The following is a 19,578-nucleotide window of genomic DNA, read 5'->3' as shown; positions in this document are numbered from 1 at the left end:
CACAGGAAGAGGTTTTGCAATGAAACAAGCAATAATTTTCCCTGGCTCAATGAGGACAGCAGTAATTAAGCTTCTTGCTTGCACACCGATGACTTTCAGACACAGGCCAACATGCAAACACTTCCCTGGACCAAAACCACAACCGTGCCCCGTGACCAGCTGCGGGGGTGTTTCTGGGACAGCCTTGAAGTCACCCCAGGAGTCAAAGACACTGCAGCAACTCGCTGCTCACGGCACGTAGCTGCTTTTCTCATTGCTCCTGCTTGCAGCTGAGCCTTGCACGGTCCATGGTGTGGTGGCACACACGTTGGCCAGAGGATTTTGGCAGTCAGGGTGCTGTTGCCTTTACCAAGTGTGATGGTGTCCCATGTGCTGGCCAGATCTACCCACCGCTGCTGCCGGGAGCCTTGGGGCTGTGCCAGTGAGGAGCCCTTGATCTGTGCAATAGATGGGGTGGCCCATTTGCAATTTTAATGTCCCTTTATGTGGTGGGTGAGGGGAGATGGCTGTTCCCTGGAGAGCAGGGAGGTCACCTTGCCCACCCGCATCTAGGGGAACTGGTTTGTCATGATGGGCTTTAGTATGCTAGGAAAAAAAATCCGAAGTTTGCAGCATAACAGCAACAGGGATGGGAATAACAGCATCTTCCATTGATTGTCACAAGTTTAACCAAGTTAAACTCCAGCACATCAGCTTGGTTTAACTTCAGTGAGTCCCACTTGGACCTGGATGAGAGCTTTGGTTCCCTGGTTTTTCACCTAGGTCATCTCGTCTGTCCTGGTTTTGGCTGGGAGAGAGTTAATTTTCTTCCTAGTAGCTGGTAGAATGCTGTGTTTTGGATTTAGGATGAGAATAATGTTGATAACACACTGATGTTTTAGTTGTTGCTAAGTAGTGCTTACACTAAGTCAAGGACTTTTCAGCTTCCTGTGCCCTGCCAGGTGCACAAGGAGCTGGGAGGAGCTGGTCAGGGCGAAACTATCGCTGCTCAGGGACAGGCTGGTCATAGCTCAGGGGGTGATGAGCAGTTGTGTCACTTGTTTTTCCTGGGTTTTGTTTCTCTTGCTCTCTCTTGTTGTTTTCCTTTTCATTACATCATCATCATGATCATCATCATCATCAATCATCATCATCATCATCATCATTATTATTATTATTATTATTATTATTAATTATTATTATTATTATTTCAATTTTTAACCTGTTCTTATCTCAACCCATGAGCTTTCTTACTTTTCCTCTTCAGATTCTCTCCCCCATCCCACTGGGGTGGGAGGGTGAGTGAGGGGCTGCGTGGTGCTTAGTTGCTGACTGGGGCTAAACGATGACATTGTCTAAAAAAAACCTCCTCTTTTCCCTGCAACCCCCAATTTCCTTGATGACCATTAATAGGACCAAATATAGCAGGACCAAAATAAAAGGGATGGAAAATGGGATTTCTTTCAGAAAATTGTCTGATGTTGCTGGAGTTACCCATCAGAGGACAAGGTATCAGCTGCCAAAAAGAAAAAAAGAGAAATACACGGACTGTGTTTTCCTAAGATGCCCTTTAAAATAAATAAACCATTTGACCCATCTCTAAAGGGAATATCCTTTATGCCTAGCCCTGAAAAGCAGCTGTCAGGTGATGGCAGGGTGGTGGGAATCCCCAGTCCAGCCCTCCCTGGGGCCGCCAGGTCCCATGGGCTGCCCAGCATGGCTGCAGGCGATGCGCTGGGAGGACAGAGCCACAGAGCCCCCCAGTGACCCTCCCTGGGTCATCTCCCCTCCAATCCCTGGAGCAAACCCAGAGCTTGGGAAGAATGTGAGGGGCATCCCACGGCAGAGAGACAGGAGAAATGTAAAAGTGTCTTTTAATATAAATATAAATCCATCTGAAGGGCTGCAGGAGAGGACTGCCCCACAGGGGATGCCCGGGGGGGAGATGGGCTCAGCAGGGACCATGGGTGCCAGTGCCTGGCCAGCACCGGGGGACTGACCCGGGGCATTGGCTGGGCACCCCCGTGGGCAGGCAGGGCTACAGCCGAGGCACCAGCAGTGGCAGGGCCAGCAGGGCCAGGAGGCGGGGGCGCGGGGGGGTGGCCGAGCCCCGCAGCGTGGCCTGGTTGGTCTCGGCAGCTGGTGAACCGCCAGTGCTGGCCAGGCGTCCCCGGGCGCTGCACAGCTCCTGCAGGTTCCCCTGGAACTGGATCTTGCGGGACTCCTGGCGCAGTGATTCCCAGATGGCGGCCGCTTCCTCGGGGCAGCTAGACAGCACCTTGCTGGCGCAGGTGTGGAAGTCGTCCCAGGACCTGGGAAGACAGGCAGGAGTGAGGAGGACGGCTGGTGGCAGGTCACCCGGCCGTCCCAGCAGCTCCCGCGTGGACGGGGACACTCACTTGCAGATGGTGTCCAGCTCCTGTGCCTCCTCGCCGCCCTCCTCCTGCTGCCGCCGGACACTCTGGGCCATGCTGTCCCCCAGGCTGATGAGGCAGCCAGCGAAGCCCTGGTAGATGGTGTCACACTTCCCCGCCATGCTGACGGACTCCTGGCTCACAGCTGCGGGGAACAGGAGAGATGGACCTGAGCCCCTGCGGACCCCCCTGACAGCCATTGCCCGCCCAGCTCAGAGACGCATGGGGTGCGGGTGTCACCAGGTGGGGGTGACACTGGGCTCCGAAATGTGGCAAGGGGCTGGCACCCCATTCCGCATCCCACCAGACCCCCGGCGTCCTCTCCTCAGGTGCTCAGAGTGAACTTTCACTCCTGGTCCAGGAGCCCAACATGGCACGATGCGATGACCCCACAAGTGATGCTGCCATTAGCCGCAGGGGAAGAGCTGCGTGCCGGCCGCTTCGCCTCGGGCCTCCCGGGCTCTCCCCGGAGCCATCTGTCCTGGCTTTTATCCCCTAACAGCAAAGATTAATTTGTGACTACAACAGAAAAAAAAAAACAAAAGCAAAGGCTCAGCAAGCTGGAGTCCCTGCTCCTACTGCAGCAGGAGAGGAAGGGACAGGGGAAGGGGAAAGGGTAAGGAGAATGGGGAAGGAGAAAGGAGAAGGAATGAGGGAAAGGGAGAGGGGAATGAGGGAAGGGGGAAGGGGAAAGAGGAAAAGGGAAAGAGGGAAGGGTAAAGGAGAAGGGGGAAGGGGAAGGAGAAAGGGGGAAGGAGAAAGGGAAGGAGAAAAGGGAAGAGGTAAGGGGAAAGGGGGAAGGGGGAAGGAGAAAGGAAAGGAGAAAGAGGAAGGGGAAAGAGGGAAGAGGATAGGGAAGGAAAAGCACGAAAGGAAGAGACACAAGTGCAACTCTGCCTGCTTCACCCTGGAAAGTCCCAATTCCCTGCTCTGCTCCGCAAGGGATGAACCACCGGGAGCGGCCGAACCCTGGTGCCAGCCACGGGACGGTGGGTGACAGGGTGTGTTGGGGATGACCGCAAGTGCCATCCACAGCTGGGGTGAAGCCCAGAAGGAGCCGGTGTTTGGCTGGGTCACAGGGAAATGCTGCGCAGTTGGCTCGGCTCTGCCCTGGGATCCCGCAGGGCCACGTCACAGGAGGTGCGAGGCTTTGGGAAGTGCTATGGGTGTGCACCCAGGAGCTCGCTAAGCTGAGGATGCTAAAAAGGCATGAGGACAGTCCCAGAGGGGTCCCCTGTGGGAAGGTGACCCCAGAAGCAGTCGAAAGTTGCCCAGCGCCTGCCAAGGCAGCCAGGATGTCTCCAGGGAGCCGTGTGCCGTGCCACTGGCATCCCATGCCTGTGCTCCTGGAACAAGGCCCTGAGCAAAGTGGCTGCAGCTGAGACTAGTGCCGGGGCAAGCCTGAAACCTCAGCCCGTCACAGGGCACAGCGGGTGTTCACGATGAGAAACCCCGCAAACACATCACCGAGGAAAGTCTCAGATTGATGGCAGCCACGTGGGTGACAAATATCACAGGTATCAGTAGAGAAAGTGGGATCTGTTGCTGTTCTTTTGACCCAGCCGGGCAACAAGTGCGTCTCCCACCAGCCCAGGGACACACTGGGAAATGCCTTCCCTTGGCCAGCTGGTCCCTGCCGCAGGCTGGGTTTTGGCCTCTTGGGCTCCTCTAACACCTGGCCCAAGCCCTCCCTTCCTCCCAGCTCCCTCGGCACCAGGCTGGGCAGGGCAGGCAAGGAAGGAGAAACAAGGAGGGCAAATCACTTCTGCTACCCTGCTGCAAAACCAGGCGGGAAAAACCTGCCCTCGGCTGCGTCAGGGAGAGAGCCCCAAGGGAAAGGCGGGGAGGGGGCCCAGGGTGCTGCAGGGCACCGCTGGCTCCAAGCGAGCGCTGGCGCAGCCGTCCTGCTTCTGGGGAAGGGCCTGAATCATCCACCCCCTGAGCCAAAAACTGCCCCAGGCTTGGCAGTCCCCATCCTCCACCCTTTGTGCAGCGCCGGACCAGCTTAGCCCTAGGCTCCTGCATCCCTCTTCGGGGCAGGGATGCCACTGGGTACTGCTGCGCCCAGAGCTGGATGGTGTCCTCCTTCGGCTCTGGGAGGAGTGGGAGAGCATGGAGGTGGCACGTTGGTGCCGGATCTGCCGGACAAGTGTTCCCCAGCGGGCAGGATGCCCTCCGGTCCCCTGGTGAAGGAGGGCAGGCAGGGAAAGCCACCAGGAGCACGGGGTCGGCTTGGGGCGCTGCTCCGGGCTGGAGCGTCGGAGCCTGGGGACTGTCCCTGTCTGAGCAGAGGCACCCCTGGGCAGTGCTGCAAAGCCACTTTCCTCCCTGCCCGGCACTGCAGGACGGGACGACAGCGGATCGCTGAGCCTCGGGGCAACCGGGCACCCCGCTCCCCGCAGCTGGAGAGGGTAGGGGCGCCGAGGTGGCCGGGGGTCCCGCCCCCACCCGCCCGCCTCGCCCGGGTCCCGGGGGCACTCACCGAGGTGCAGGAGCAGCGGGCACACGACGCCCAGCAGCCGCCAGCAGCCGCAGCCCATGGTGCGGACCCCGCCGCCGCCGCCGCCGTGTGCTCCGCTCCGCGCCCCGCCGCCCCCGGCAGCCTCGGCCCCGCCCCGGCCCCGCCCCCAGCCCTGCCCCGGCCCCGCCCCCAGCCCTGCCCCGGCCCCGCCCCCAGCCCTGCCCGGGAGGCGGCCCCGGGCCCGACCCTGCGGGCCCGACCCTGCGGGCCCGACCCTGCGGGCCCGACCCTGCGGGCCCGACCCTGCGGGCCCGACCCTGCGGGCCCGACCCTGCGGGCCCGACCCTGCGGGCCCGACCCTGCGGGCCCGACCCTGCGGGCCCGACCCTGCGGGCCCGACCCTGCGGGCCCAGCGGCCGCTTTGGCTGCGGAAAGGGGAATTCGGCCTCCTTGCTGGGGCGGGCAGAGCACCGCCGCCATCCCTGACAAAGTCTCCTGCCTCTCCCGGAGGGAAAGACGCCTGCGCCCGCCGGGACTCGCACACCAACGCTCAACCAGGGAAGCGGGAAGATCCAGGAAAAGAAAGGGCATCCCGGCCCCTTGCCTCGGGCTCCTCCGAGACCTTTCACGTGCTCCAGAACTGCTTCCAAAGGCCGTGCAGTCTTCCCTCTGTGGCACAACAGCAGCTCCCCGCTTTTTTTTCTCAAAAAGTTGTTTATTGAATTGTTCTTAATGTTATTTCAAAAAAAAAAAAAAATTCAAAATTTAAGATAAAAAGAAAAACCCTGGTGTAAAATCAAAACTAACGTCTGAACCATGGACATGCTCTGATGCACAACAGAAGCGATGGCCTGCAGGGGCTCTCGCAGCTTGCTGCTGCCTGACCATCCCGACCCAGAGCACCTCCTCAGGTCGCTCCAGAGGCACGCATGCGCAGACCCCCTGCCCAAACCTGCCTGCACCGCGCAGGATGGGGCTCGGCGCCCCACTGCGGGGGCAGTGGGGATCTGGAGTCAATGAAACCCCCCTCCTGCTCAGCTGATGTCCTCCCAGCTACTCAACCCACCAGGGAGGAGGAGTTTGAGTCCTTGACTAAGATATGGGTGCTAGTTTCTGGTCACCAAGGAGCACGTGTCCCTGGCAGCCCCCTTGCTCGGGGCTCAGCGTGCACCTCCCTTCTCCTCTGCTCATGGCAGCAGATGCCAAACTAAAGGGGTAAGAAATCCACCAGCTTCTGCTGAATGCAACTTGGACTGCCAACCAGGCCTCAGGGACGGATGGGCAGGTGAAGAAGAGACTTAATTCTCTCAAAAAGAGGCTATTTAGGAAAATAAGCCAAGTGAGCGTTCAGTGACTATTTGGGACTATACACAGATGGCGTTTGCCTTAGAGACATCACACACATGTTGATAGATTTCCTGGCAAGAGCTCTTAACACAAGCCATACGTGGTTAGTAACTACTGGATCTGCTGGGTGGACTTCCACGGAGCAGCCCACAAGACAGCCAGGTCCTCCTAGGTCATGCCGGGGGTGACCAGGCCCTGGAGCATGATCATGAGGCGACGGGCAGGCTTGCTCAGTGTGTTGTGGGGTTCCACCTGGAGGAACTGGAAGAGCTTCTGCCGCACCTGGTTCATGACTGACCCCATGTGGTCTCGGGTGATGGGGTCGCTGTGGTCCAGGTGCATCACCGCTTCCTCCAAGTAACTGAAGGAGAGAGACCAGGGTTAGAACCAAACCCAACACACAATCCCAGTCTGATTCAGTTCATTTTCGTACTGAAGATGTACAATTCTGCTCCCTCACCCACCCAAAGTCAGTGCAGTATGTTCAGCCATCAGAAAATAAACGTTACTGACTCACAGCAGAGTCCACCTATCCCTTCTTCAACATGTAAGGGCAGCCTATACATTTTCCAGCCTGCAGCACATGCAACACAACCTGGCTGCCTGAACCAAGCAAGCACAACAGCAAGCTAGAACTCCCCGCAGAGCTGGAGGTGGCACTTGGCCACAGGCCATGCCTGGTCACAGCTCTGTAGATATTTTCTTTGATGCCTTTTTAGCATAAACAGAATTAGTCACTTATTAGACACTAAAAATCCTCAGCAGTGAGGCTTATTTCATGTAGCGATATATTTAAGGTCGTCTTCCAATATGTCTATCTAGGAAGGGGTGAAGGAAGAGCAAGAATTTTACCATTCTGAAGTTCAGATGAGCCATAAACTTCCAAGCTACAGCCTGACAGTAAGGCAATGTGGTCACCACAAAAGGTTTTCACTAACAGACCAGCTTGAACTTCACAGCAGCAACTTTAACTGATTACCAGCTCATCTATAACTTAAAGCTCTTTTTCAGTTTTTCTAGCTTGCTTAATCCCTATTGCTAACTTGAGTTAAAAACTCCATTTAAGCCATTTTTCCATACAAGCCATGGTTAAAACCTGCAGGTACCTTAACGAGTTAGATTTTTAGGAGAGATAACAGGGTTTTGACTCACTCACTAAAAGTGTTCATGGCAAGTATCAGCACAGTCACTGTTTTGTCACACGAGCTTTGCTTAGAACATCTAACAGACATTACTTCCAGTAGCTCCTGCTGCCACCTCCCACTGAGCCTGTCTAGCAGTCACGACAAGAAACTGCCGACACAAAGTCCAGCGACAGGTTAAGATTTGAGGACAAAGAAAAGTTGCTCTGGATATTAAGCTATCCAGGAAACACGGCACTATCCCTCCTTTTACCTCCACAGGGGAATTGTTCCTTGGTTAAAGGAGATCGCTGCACAGGACTGCATATAATATTTACAGACTACAATCCAGGAGGTAACAGCACCTACAGCTGGGTACCCCTTCTCCTACTATCTCTGGGCAGCAAAGCTTTCCATGGCAACGCCTACATCTTTTTCCAAGTCATTGCTAGTTGTTCATACACCAGTAACAGGCTACAGAAGCTCCAACCTTCATCGAAGCACCACCTTCCACTTCCAGGCAGTGAATTTAAAGCCAGAGCGAGGAACAGGTCTGTACAGGTTCAGACCCAGTGCTCTGATCATACTCACTTCAACTTCAGTTCCGTACGAGTACCCAAATCCGAGGAGAGCTGCTGAATGAGAGAGAGCAGCACAGGCTGGGACAGCGGGCACGGATGCTGTCCGAATACTTGCTGAGTATCCACAGTCTCACAGACATACAGGACCAGGTTGAGATCAGCTGCTGTTAGAGCCTGCAAGGAAGACACAGCTAGAAATGCACAGGAAACAACAGGCAGGTGAGGGACGCAGGACAGAGGCACAAGGCAGCCCACTGCCTTGGGGCAGTTGAATGGCTCGCCAGCCTCCTCTGGAATAAGTCTCTGCAAACCCTGCTGTACATGCAAGCAGGACCGTGTTTAGGCTCTCAGTCTATGCTCAGAGGACACCTGTGTCTGTTCTAAGCTGACCAGACCACAGCCAGCCAGAGGGGAGCAAGTTACAGTTAGCAGCACAGGGCAGGGATGTTTGCATCCCCTGCCCGCCCAGCGGCACAGCATTGCTATTATTCCCACGGGAGTTCATCTGCAGCAGCTCAGATGGATCTGCCTACATATTCAAAGGCAAAGGCAAGGTCAGGCCCCAGCTGGTAGATCTGCCAGGAGAGGCTTATGAAGCTGTTGCTCTTCAGGGGTGCACCATGTGCCACTGCTGATGGCAAAACGCTCTGGCTTACTGGAGCGCTGACACTGTCCTGACAGGGCATGGGCAGGGAAGAAAGAACTCAACTGCGATCAAATCATGGAATTGGTATGACTCTGGCTCAACCTGCATGCGAGTTCAACTGCACCCCTTGAGCAGTCTGCTGCCGCAGGTCTTTTCAGGCAACTCCTGTATGAGTTGTGGGATTATGTCCCCAGCTCAAGGAGCCCTTTTTCCCCCCCACTCTATCCCCCAACAAGCAGCGATGCCCACTACTAGGAAGCCTAGGTACCTGCTGGAAAGCTTGGTTGAGGTGTCCCTGCTGGAGCAGCTGAAGGATGTGAGTTTGCTGAGACTGGAAATCCAAGTGAGCAGAGGGGATCGGAGTCCCGGCTGCCGAGCGCATTGCCTGGACGATGCTCGAGGTGACAGCTGCTTGCTGCTCCTTCATAGCCAGGCTCACTTCTCCTTTGATGACTCTCTGCACCTGGGCCAAAATAGACTCCTGCATGCTAAAAAAACAAACAAAAAAAACCCAACAAACAGGCATCTCTGAAAATGAAGAGCTGAGGGACAACATTGCACAAAGCTTGTACCAGTGAGAAAGCATAGGCTGGCTTGCTTGCTTATTATAGCGTGGCTACCAAAGGGTTAATGCAAATTGCTCTGAGGCACAGGTATCGGCAGCACACCGCACAAGGTAGCTCTGTGGCCAACATCAAGGAAGATGCTGGGATTCTGTGCAGGAAAGTGATGTTTCAGGGAACTAAGTCTCTCATTACACAGGGTTTTAAATCTTTAATGCATTTGGCTTACAAGCAAGGCTACTAAGCTCTAGGTTCATCCCTGAATGGTCCCAGCTTTCTGTATCAGATCTGTTAGATGCCGTTTCCTATCCTGCAGTTGACACCTTTAGAATGAGAACACACTTCCACTGAGCCTCTGACTTCTCTACACAAGACCAGTTCACAGCGTAGGCTCCACTGCTGTGTGTTACACCTTTTCCCCAACAAGGGCTGGATCCTCCCCTCTTACAAAGGGTACAAAGCATCAAACCTGCTCTATCACAGGTAGAATAGCAGGACTTCCGTGGCAGCAACTACAGCCCAGGCAACAAGACCAGAATTTAGTCTGGTAGTCCTCCTGGCAAGTGTGGTCTGCATCAAAGACCCCAAGGCACTCTGACATATGTTCTAGTGGCTTAAAATAGACAGGGGCGTTCTGACCCGCAAGTGACCACCGGCCACTCTTAATGGCTGGCAACCTGCCACAAGCTTCATGGTGCGAACGCGCTGAAGGCACCGCCAGGATCACATCTTGAAACCAAGATGGCCAAGTACAAATTGTTGCAGAGCAGCTGGGAGGACAGAGTAGCCTGCAGAAACTGTTGGTATGCCTGAGGGCACAGAGTAAAGAAGAAAAGCTCTCACAGGATCAGAAGAACATTTCAGAACAGGAAGGCTAGTCAGAATTGAGTGTGCTTTTGGGCTGCCTTAGGTCCTTCTGTCCCTCCAATATGCACATGGGATGCCGTGAAAAGTGCCCTGAGCTTCACACGCAGCAGTGATAAATCTCCTCGTTAGAAACCTTCTGTGGTCTTCGTTTTGCGCCCTACAAGGCAACAGTTACACCAGCCCACATGCTTTGTCATACTGTGCACAGAACCAACAAGCAGCCCTACAGCAGCAAAAGGCTTGTTCCACAACTAGCAGGGAGAGGTTTTTGTTACGCACATGTATACCTCACTGAGATCTCTCTCCACAAGCCCAGCTGCCAACTTACTTGCTCACGATAATATGCAGCTGATGCTGCACCTCAGCATGGACACTGGCTGCAACAGTAGAAGCCAGCTGCTCAGTGGTGCTCTGAAAGGTGCTGATGAGCTGTCGAAGCTGATTCAGCAGCGGGTCCCGGGCCTCCTGTTCTCGTACCTTCTTGTTCTTCAAGTGAGTCTCAAGCTGCTGGATATCTGAAACAACGAGAGAGGAAGACGTTTGTGCCTTCACTACTTGTGGAGATGGTCAGGGCAGAAATCCAGCTGCCAGGCTCTGCACGTTCTCCAGCAGAAACAATTACTGAGCCAGCGTATGAGCGCAGGAGAGGAGACGCACAAGCCTTGTTTTGGGCTGCATTACACTAACCTAGAAACCCTGCTTCCAGCCTCCCCATCACACAGGATTACATGACACAGCAACAAAGCCACGAGTTCTCTTGTGACAGACCTTTACAGGCACTGTTTAATCAGGGCAAGATAAAGGTGGGAGTGAGTGTATTTTACTTCATACACAGTGTGAGCTGTGATCTGCATTAGTAATGGAGTTCAATGCCAATGACGAAAGAGGAGGAACATTTCTGACAAAAAAAAAAAATCACATCTGCAGAGATCAAAAAGCTGTATTTTAAAATATTTTATGAACTGGTCTGATCAAAAAGGATCAGAATATAAGCTCTATGTACTTTTGGGAGACTTGTGAAGAAAAGGAAGGGTGCAAAATAAACAGCGGCTGGAGACACTGCAGATCTATAGACAACAGAAGTCGCTGTGCCAGCACTAGCCAACTTCAGGCCCCCTCAGAAACAAGCTCTGCAGAGCAATACCTGCCTGGCCTCCCAGAAGGCCAAGGAACTGGATCCCAAGCCTGAGAAGACTAAAGGTCTTCTCCAGTGCATCAGTGTACAATTTTCCTTACTTAAGAGTATAGTTTTCTTTTTTCCAGCCTGACCATGTCTATCCACACTGTTCAGCCACTATTTAACTTCTGATCATCCCTGTACCCTTCTCTAAACGTTCCCCAATTCCATTACCCCTCTGAGATGAGGGCCTAGCTGCAAGACTGCTACCCTCTCCATACATCATCTTCCTGATATCAGGATGGGGTAATGCTACAGCTGGGCTTTTCTATTCAAGGGATGAAGTCACAGATTCACAGAATGAGGCCAAGTGTTTCACTGCATGGGCTACAAAGACCAGAGGTGAATCTCTGTTCTTATAGCACCACCCACAAAAACCTCCTCACTTCTGTTCCTATTTCCCAAGAGTGAAATGGAGCATGCAGATGGACTAAGAGGTTAAACAGTCACCAGTGAAACTCTGAAAGGCAAAGATATAAGAAAAGGCCAATTTGTTGTCAGTTGCTAATGCAAATAGGTGTGCAGAGAAAACTCAGAGAAGAAAACCTACTCACATTCCTGTGTGCCCTGCTTGAAGGTGTCATTGATTTGCTGGAACATGGACTGGCAGCTCTTCTCAAAAGCTGGCAACACGACACTCTGAAACGCTTCCCTGTAAGCTGACTGGATCGGCCCCTGCAGGGTATCAGCCGTTGCCCTCACAACGGTATCTGTAAGGTTCTTACAAGCACACACAGAAGAGATTCCAGAAAATTAACAACAGCCTGCTGCAGCCTAAATATGTGAACAAACACTGTAGGTCCCTGCAACACACCCACACCAGATGAGGACAGCCCAGTGTCAGAAGTGTGTATTCCCTCAGCTCTTTCCACTGACCAGGCTGCACCATGACTCCAGCAGGCAGAGTACCTGCTTGCTGAGGGGCCGCCCGAGAACATCATGATTTCCCTGTAGTTAAGCTGTAGAGCAAGGGAAGGTGGCACAGTCAAGCATGGCTCCTTTCCCCTTCCCCTGCTTCCCTCCCACAACCCACCATTCCCTGTCAAGGTAAGTAACAAGCTTCTGCTCCCTAAATAATGTAGAAATGGAGAACATCATTGTGGAAAGCAGAAGAGCCAGTAAAACTTTCACCACTTGGCTGACTGAGATGGCCCTAAAAACACTGCTATAGTGAGAAGTCTCTGCTCTAGTAGATAATGAACAACTTGGTAAATGAAAGAAACGGCTAATGAGGCAAAGCGGGCAGAGGAGTACACAACAAGCTCACACTCCGGATGAGACCAGGAAAGAGCTTTGAACACCTGCAACTAAACTGACTAAACTGGAGATATAAGTGAGGGAAAGAGGTATGAGGAAACACTACCCAGGCAGGTACAGTCTGGTTGTCCTTACCTTTGATTTCACTAGCTTGGTGATACTCTCTTTCAGTGTTCCCTCAACAGCAGTGAGCTTGGCAGCAATAGTATTACTTAACTGACCAGCAATAGGGTCCATGCTCTTGGAAATGCCTAGGCACAACACAAACGTTTCAAAGTTGCAGCTTTAAGCCTAGAGTCACACTTCAAAACCAAAAAAAATAAAATGGAGTCAAACTCTTCTTGGATATGACACAGCGACGGGCAATGGTCACAAGCTCTGGCTTGGGAAGCTAAGGTTGGACATTAGGAGAAACTTTTTGCTAGGAAGGTGGTACAGCTCTGGAAGTCACCAGAGCAGCTGTGGAATCTCCAATCTTGAAGGTTTTCAAGACTTGCCCCAACAAAGTCACAGCTGACCTGATCTAGGATAGTGGGTAGCCCTGCTTCAAGCAGAATGGTGGACACTAATGACTGCAGAAGGCTTTCCCACTAGCATTTCTTTGAACATTTCCTTACATGGATGGTACCAGTGCATCAAGGAAGGCCAAAGACAAGTTTACGTTTGCTCCAGTCAAGTCTCAACATTTCCAAACTCATTAGCCTCTTTTGCCTTCCTCCACTGAACAGACTTCAGAAGCTTTATGGATTATAATGGAAGGTCAGACCACGCTCTCTGGAAAGGCATTCCCTCTGGGAGCCTCATACTCCTTCCAAACCACAAATCCTCTTCTCAGATTACAGTGTGGCCCACAACAGCTTAAAATGCAATGACTAGTCTTCATGTAACCTAACTCCTACTTCATATAGAGCCAACACTTTTACGCAGCATGCTTTCAATCCCTATGGGGTTAACTGTAGGGATCCACCTTCAAAACACAGGCAGCAACACTCACACTGGGGTATGGTCTTCTTCATCTCCTCACGAATGGTCCTCTCCAGACGGTTACACACAGCAGTGGAAAGGGACTGAGTGAGCTGCTGAGAAAGATGCTCCTGGAGCTGCCCATTGCGCTGCTGTCCTTCTGTCAGTGCTCGGTCTAGTCTTCTCTCTAATGAGAATGAATGTTAAGAAGGCCAAACAACAGATTTCCTCTCTACCCTCAATACTCCTGTCCACAAAAATGGACGCTAGCCTCACCTCCAGAGGCTCAATGAGAGAAAATTTGCAGCTCTGGTGAAAGAGGGGTCTAATAACATTGCTGATGTGTTCCTGTGAACAACAGCGTGCTCTTAAACAAATGATCAGGGGAAGAGCAGAGCTCTGGAAGGCATGGTAGAAAAGCCAAACAGCTAAAAGAAGCTCAACAGTAGTGTTCCCTACATATTGTGAGTTAACTTAGCTGCCCCCGTAGGCAGCTCAGCCCCACACAGCCGCTCACTCACTCCTCTGCAGCGGGACAGGGGAGAGAACAGGAAGGGTAAAAGTGAGAAAGCTCACAAGTTGAGATGAAGACAGTGTAATAGGTAAAGCAAAAGTTGCACATGCGAGCCAAGCAAAATAAGGAATTCATTTACTACTTCCCATTGGTGGGCAGGTGTCCAGCCATCTCCAGGAAAGCAGGGCTCCATCATGCATAACGGTGACTTGGAAAGACAAACGCCATCACTCTGAACATCCCCTCTTCCTTCTCCTTTACCCCAGCTTTTACTGCTGAGCACATCATCATACTGTATGGCACATCCCTTTGGTCAGCTGAGGTCAGCTGTCCCAGCTGTGTCTCCTCCCTACTTCTTGCCCACCCCCAGCCTGCTTGCTGGTGGAGCAGCATGAAATACAGAGAAGGCCTTGACAGGGTTTAGCAACAGCCAAAGCATCAGTGTGTTATCAACATTGTTTTGGTCACAAATCCAAAACATACCACCATACCAGCTGCTATGAAGAAAATTAACTCTATCGCAGCCAAAACCACTACAGAAACCAAGAAGCCCAATATCCATAAAAAGCAAATTGCTAATAGCATTTCTACAGGATGGAATTGGTGGACATAAGTGATACAGCGCACGGGAGCAAACCCAGGCTTAATAAAGCAGGAAGCAGGTCGAGAGAGGTGATTCTGCCCCTCTGCTCTGGTGAGACCCCACCTGGAGTACTGCGTCCAGCTCTGGAGTCCTCAGCACAGGAAGGACATGGACCTGTTGGAGCAGGTCCAGAGGAGGAGGGGGCTTATAAGAAAGATGGGGACAGACTTTTTAGCAGGGCCAGTAGCGATAGGACAAGGAGTAATGGTTTTAAACTAAAAGAGGTTAGATTCAGACTAGATATAAGGAAGACATTTTTTAGAATGAGGGTAGTGAAACACTGGAACGCATTGCCCAGAGAGGTGGTAGACGCCCCATCCTTGGAAACATTCAAGAACAGGCTGGATGGGGCTCTGAGCAACCTGATCTAGTTGTAGATGTCCCTGCCCATTGCAGGGGGGATAGACTAGATGACCTTTAAAGGTCCCTTCCATCCCAAAGCATTCTGTGATTCTATGATAAAAGCTAGTCATACCTCATGAAGCAACCAAGCTCTCTGAAGGAGCCAAAACACAGAGATGCATGTGCATCTTAAAAAACCAAACCAAAACAAAAACCAGAACAACAACAAAAAACAACCAAAACAAAAAAAAACCCACAACAAAAGCAGTGAAAAGATTATTCAGCTGCTGACAAAATTCAGTGCAGATATGAAGTTGTGCAGATAGTGAAAAATTCTTCTAATATTACAATATAGCTCTAGACTTCGAACTTCAGTAGAACTCTATCTGAATTATCTATGAAAATATCAGCCTGATGGTTAAAAAGGAAAATCCAAGACTAATTAATAGAGAAAACAGAAATCATTGTTATGTCATAGAAGTTAAGAGTGGTTTCAGACATGAAACAGGCTAGAGCTGCACAACTTGGGGAACATGACAAAATTCAGTGCAGCAAAAGATGTACAGGAACTGACTACTCACAATACAATAAAAATAATTGGATACCAGGTTTGAAAACACCAAAAGAAAGTACTTTTCAGACAACACATAAGGGACCTGTGGACCACTAGATGTATAGATGCGTACAGACAAGATAATTCTGTATTCAGCTATGCAGTATGGCAGCCAGATGCTATTTCTGGTGCAAGTACTGACTTGCCTTAAGGAGGAAAGGAAGGAAAGGATCATCCCATAATTACTCTTGTGCAACTGGTCACTGTCTAATGTAGGATAATGTATTAGGTGCACCTCTAGTCTACTCCAGTGCTGCAGCACTTACGGTCTTAATGGGTAACCAGAAGATTTAGCGGCATGAAGGAAGTATCAGTTCTTCTCCGTTATATTTCTGAGTTTCTTGCCCTTAGAGAAGCACCGAGAGGAACTGAAATAGTTATATTGCAGCCAGGCAATTTTACTGGACCTACGGCCCAGGCTACCAAGATCCTTGAACTTTCTTAGCCTTCCTCATGTCTGTAGTCTGCCTCGCAGCCTTCCACTCCTTAACTGCCACACAACATTTGCAAACAAGGATACGCTCCTGCTCCTGCTGCGAGTCAATCACCCTCTCCACGTGGCCCATAAGGGAGCTCTGAATGGCATCAAGATGATCCGTGAGTCTCTGCAGCAGCTCCATCTGGTTCTGACGCAGCTCGGAGAGCTCCCGCTGTTGGCTCCTCAATATGCACATCAGCTCATCCTGAAATTCTGGTGTCACCTATGCATGGAGAGGACAAGCATTAATTTCTAACAGGATTGGAGGTCAGTCAAGTTTTCTGCTAGGTATTAAGTCAACCCCTGTGCCTAGGACTGAAGCGTGACACACAAAGCAGAAAATGGGCCCAGCTTAATGCCTATTTCTAAGGCTTTTGCCCCAAGAAATAAACTGATAAAGCAAGGTCCCTGAAGTTCCTGCATGAAATTCATAAATGGTTGCTTAGAATATCAACTGTTTAGATTCAAGACCCCCCCCCTCAAAGCTCTAGCATCTAACAGAAGAAAACAGATCCTACTCGCTTTTGGCCAGGTACTGAGTGTTTAGGCCTCCGAATGTAAATAATGACCTCAAACACTTATGAAAGAGCTGTGCAATCAGTAGAGTAAGAAGGAGGTTTCCCAGACCACTTTTTCAGCTCTTTCATTTATTTATGAATAACCAAACAACTGGAGAAGTATACATCTATAGTTCATTTTCTCTTCACCTGTTCAAAATATCTAAAGGTGGCACACACATCAAGGGCAGTTTAAGAAGTGTATGCAACTCGGCCAAGGGCTTTTTCTGCCAGATATGAAGGTACTACCAACAGGGATGAGAAATTCCAACAGGCCAGTCCCACTGTGACCCTTATGTTGGTGGGAACAGCTTATCCTGCTGCCAACGCACGCGGGTCATCTCAGCAGGGAAGAAGAAATGAGTGGTAGCATCTTAGATGATACAGAGCTTGTGAGAACACAGGAATGCATATCGATATGCAAAGGTGAGAAAGAAGCCATCAGTCTAGATAGCACTGAGCAGTTCCTTCTCTGCTGCACAAGTCAGAGAACGGAGCGTGTCAAGCTCAAGTGCAGCCCCACCTCAGCCTGCTTGGCACAGCAGGGGCCCATGGTACTTCAAGGAACTGGGATGAACTTTCTCTAAGGTCTTTAGTAAGACAGTAAATAGAGTTGAAGCATCATGCCCTTGGGACACGCAGAGCAGCTCACCTGGTTGTTAGATGATCTTGGCGACTGGTTCACATCCCTGGAAATAAAGAGAAAAAGTAGTAATCCAATGATGTCAATTAACCACTCTTAGTATCCAAGTCTTCTGCCAAAACAGATCACACATTTTACGGTTGCTTTAGATTTTACACTCCAGCTTATACTTCTCTTCTGCCTAGCAGAAGCTCATACTTCTGTTTTGCCTAGTGTAACAGGAAGAGTGATGGGAAGCTGATGAAATCCCAGTCCTTACAGCACTGTGACTCCATCGTCTGTACTACCCACAGGCCCTGAAGTTCCTTACAGACTGGTCCCTTGACAGGGAGGAGATTTCAACCAAGTCTTAATGAGGACTGTTACAAGGAACAATGCACACTGATTTTTCAGTTTTGTCCAAATTCAAATCCAGGGAAATCTTTGCCAAACGGCTTTTGAAGGTCTCCTGATATTTTACACAGAAAAAACAAGCACCCATTTGTTAAATATAGAATTAATGAGCTTCAAATCATCTAGAGTGATTCCAGCTCTCAGGGTGAAGAAACTAGTGATGCACTCCAGCATATACAGCAGAATAAAGAAAAACACTGAACTGATCCACTAATATTGCATGGCTCCATCAAAGTCACAGATCTATGAATATTCAAACGCTACTATAAGGAAAGCAAACATTTGTTGTTCCCAGACAGCATCCATTCAGCAACTTTAAAAGGACTGAGGCAGGAAAAATGAAAGTCATTTCAGAGGCTAAGACCTTCTGGGTGTCACAGTACAGGACCACAGCCAGAAACTTAACACCATAGCCCATCTTTGTTGTAATCTGCACAGCCAGAGATCCAAATCATGGAGCTATGGGAACACAAGGAGAGAGCCCCGTACAGAAGCTGTGCTGCTCTCCTCACATTAATGCAGACAGGTTGGTCTAATTTGCTATGGGCAGAGCTTTCCAGCCATCAATTTGCACTTACAAGACATTCATCTGGGCACGTTTAGAAACACACAAAAGCAGCAAGCAGGTAACAAATGATAGATATTGTTGAACAAGGGCACTGTGCCAGTGTTCAGAAGCCAATCACAAATGGAGGCCTTGTTAAGCTATACTCACAGCATCACAGTTCCAATGAACCCTTCACTGAAACCGGCAAATGGATCCAGTGTCCCCCCACAATGTGCAATTTACCTTCCACACATTTTCTGAAGCCCAGGCTGTATTTTGGATTTTGAGTCCCAGCTGGAAAGGCAGTGCAGAACCTACTCCCACACCCCCGAGTGGCAGTCAGTGTCTGAGGAACCAGCAACACTGAGGGGTTACCACCATTTGCAAAACGGGGAGCACTTGGCCGCTGCCCAGCCTCAGACCCTAGTCTCGCTGCTAATGGCTACATCAGGTTGTGGCCCTGCATAGCTGGTCCCACAGCCATCTGTATTCTGGCAAGCCCAGCGTACCCGTCATCTTTCTTGCCCTTCCGCTTTAGCTTTGGGGAAGCCCGAGGGGATGCCTTGGCTTTCCAGTCCTTCACAGGCAGCCTCTGCGTAGACGCTTTGGCACCAAATCCACCTGATGTAGAAGCCAAGCTTGCAACTTCATCATCATGGTCACTATGAAGGAACAGCAGGGGAGAGGACATCACTTGCAATACTGGACAGTGTTAGCCTTCACTAAGGGGAGGGGATTCACACTCTGCTCTTCATCCACACGTGGCCAGAGTCACTCGGCTAAGGACACCTGCCACCTTGATCTTTAACACAGAGACCTCTACAGAGCTCAGCATGTGCTGCTCCGTTTTGATCCAGGTCTGCTCAGGCTGAGCTCGAGTGCTGCATAACAAGACTTGAAGGGTCTCTGCATTAGGGACCACTGTGGTCAGGCAGTGTGGCGGAATGATGCCCGTTCTTGCTGCATACACACACCAGCACGTGAGCCCTAGGATGTGACACTGACCCAGCAGGGAACCAAAGCACAGCATATCCTTACAGCTTTACAGGCAGAAAGCACTTAACGCAGCAAGTATTGTGGGAACAGAGGAGAATCAGCTTGAGCCTAGGAAGCACGTGATCCTCAGTACCTTGGAGTCCTTCAGCTGCTGACCAGCCATCCAATACAGGCTGCATGTTTCAGTCTGAATTGAAGTGTGGATTATGAACAAACCCTCAGCTGTCAAAACAGGGCTGAGCTTGCCAGGCACACAGAATGTGCCCACAGAGCTTTAGGGTGGCTTGTGAGGGAGCAAAGATGTCAAAAGCAAGAAACTAATTCCTGAGATACCCTTGCTACCTCATCTAAGGCACAGTATTTGGAAACTGGTTCCACAATAGGTTTTCACTGGTAATTAAACTAAGCTTGGTCCCTGCTCTTAGGGGCAGCACAGAGAGTAAATTCAACAATGCCCAGAGGCCAATCTCGTGATC

At 51.0% G+C, this 19,578-nt stretch overlaps 2 protein-coding genes across 5 annotated transcripts in view; both read right to left on the bottom strand.

Annotated features, from left to right (window-relative positions):
• Nucleotides 1–1,836: 1,836 nt before the first annotated feature.
• Nucleotides 1,837–5,001, bottom strand: NRN1L (neuritin 1 like). Its single transcript, XM_087739309.1, has 3 exons — nucleotides 4,876–5,001; nucleotides 2,379–2,538; nucleotides 1,837–2,291 (listed from the first exon to the last, which is right to left on the bottom strand). The coding sequence occupies exons 1-3, from the start codon at nucleotides 4,931–4,933 to the stop codon at nucleotides 2,018–2,020; spliced, it is 492 nt and encodes a 163-aa protein (XP_087595435.1). The 5' UTR covers nucleotides 4,934–5,001; the 3' UTR covers nucleotides 1,837–2,017.
• Nucleotides 2,411–19,578, bottom strand: part of EDC4 (enhancer of mRNA decapping 4) — a 41,516-nt gene continuing 24,348 nt past the window's right edge. The window contains exons 20-30 of one of the 4 annotated variants that reach the window (XR_015700452.1): nucleotides 18,616–18,768; nucleotides 17,176–17,212; nucleotides 16,009–16,189; nucleotides 13,408–13,563; nucleotides 12,549–12,664; nucleotides 11,711–11,876; nucleotides 10,308–10,494; nucleotides 8,818–9,037; nucleotides 7,914–8,077; nucleotides 6,302–6,562; nucleotides 2,411–2,538 (exon numbers count right to left, since the gene is read on the bottom strand). Coding sequence is in view for 2 of the 4 variants with exons in the window: in XM_087739307.1 (XP_087595433.1) it covers nucleotides 6,370–6,562; nucleotides 7,914–8,077; nucleotides 8,818–9,037; nucleotides 10,308–10,494; nucleotides 11,711–11,876; nucleotides 12,549–12,664; nucleotides 13,408–13,563; nucleotides 16,009–16,189; nucleotides 17,176–17,212; nucleotides 18,616–18,768 (1,573 nt within the window). In the remaining 2 variants the exon portion in view is untranslated. Of the gene's footprint in view, nucleotides 2,539–2,583; nucleotides 2,889–5,643; nucleotides 6,563–7,913; nucleotides 8,078–8,817; nucleotides 9,038–10,307; nucleotides 10,495–11,710; nucleotides 11,877–12,548; nucleotides 12,665–13,407; nucleotides 13,564–16,008; nucleotides 16,190–17,175; nucleotides 17,213–18,615; nucleotides 18,769–19,578 lie in introns of those variants that run through there. The other 3 variants (XR_015700453.1, XM_087739307.1, XM_087739308.1) reach the window with 3 other exon arrangements.

This window comes from Nipponia nippon, unplaced genomic scaffold, assembly GCF_047370975.1.
Source record: "Nipponia nippon isolate SJK-2023a ecotype South Korea unplaced genomic scaffold, ASM4737097v1 scaffold_7, whole genome shotgun sequence".
NCBI lineage: Eukaryota > Metazoa > Chordata > Aves > Pelecaniformes > Threskiornithidae > Nipponia > Nipponia nippon.
The sequence above is the reverse complement of the archived record's forward strand: the minus strand, read 5'-3'. Positions and strand labels throughout refer to the sequence as shown.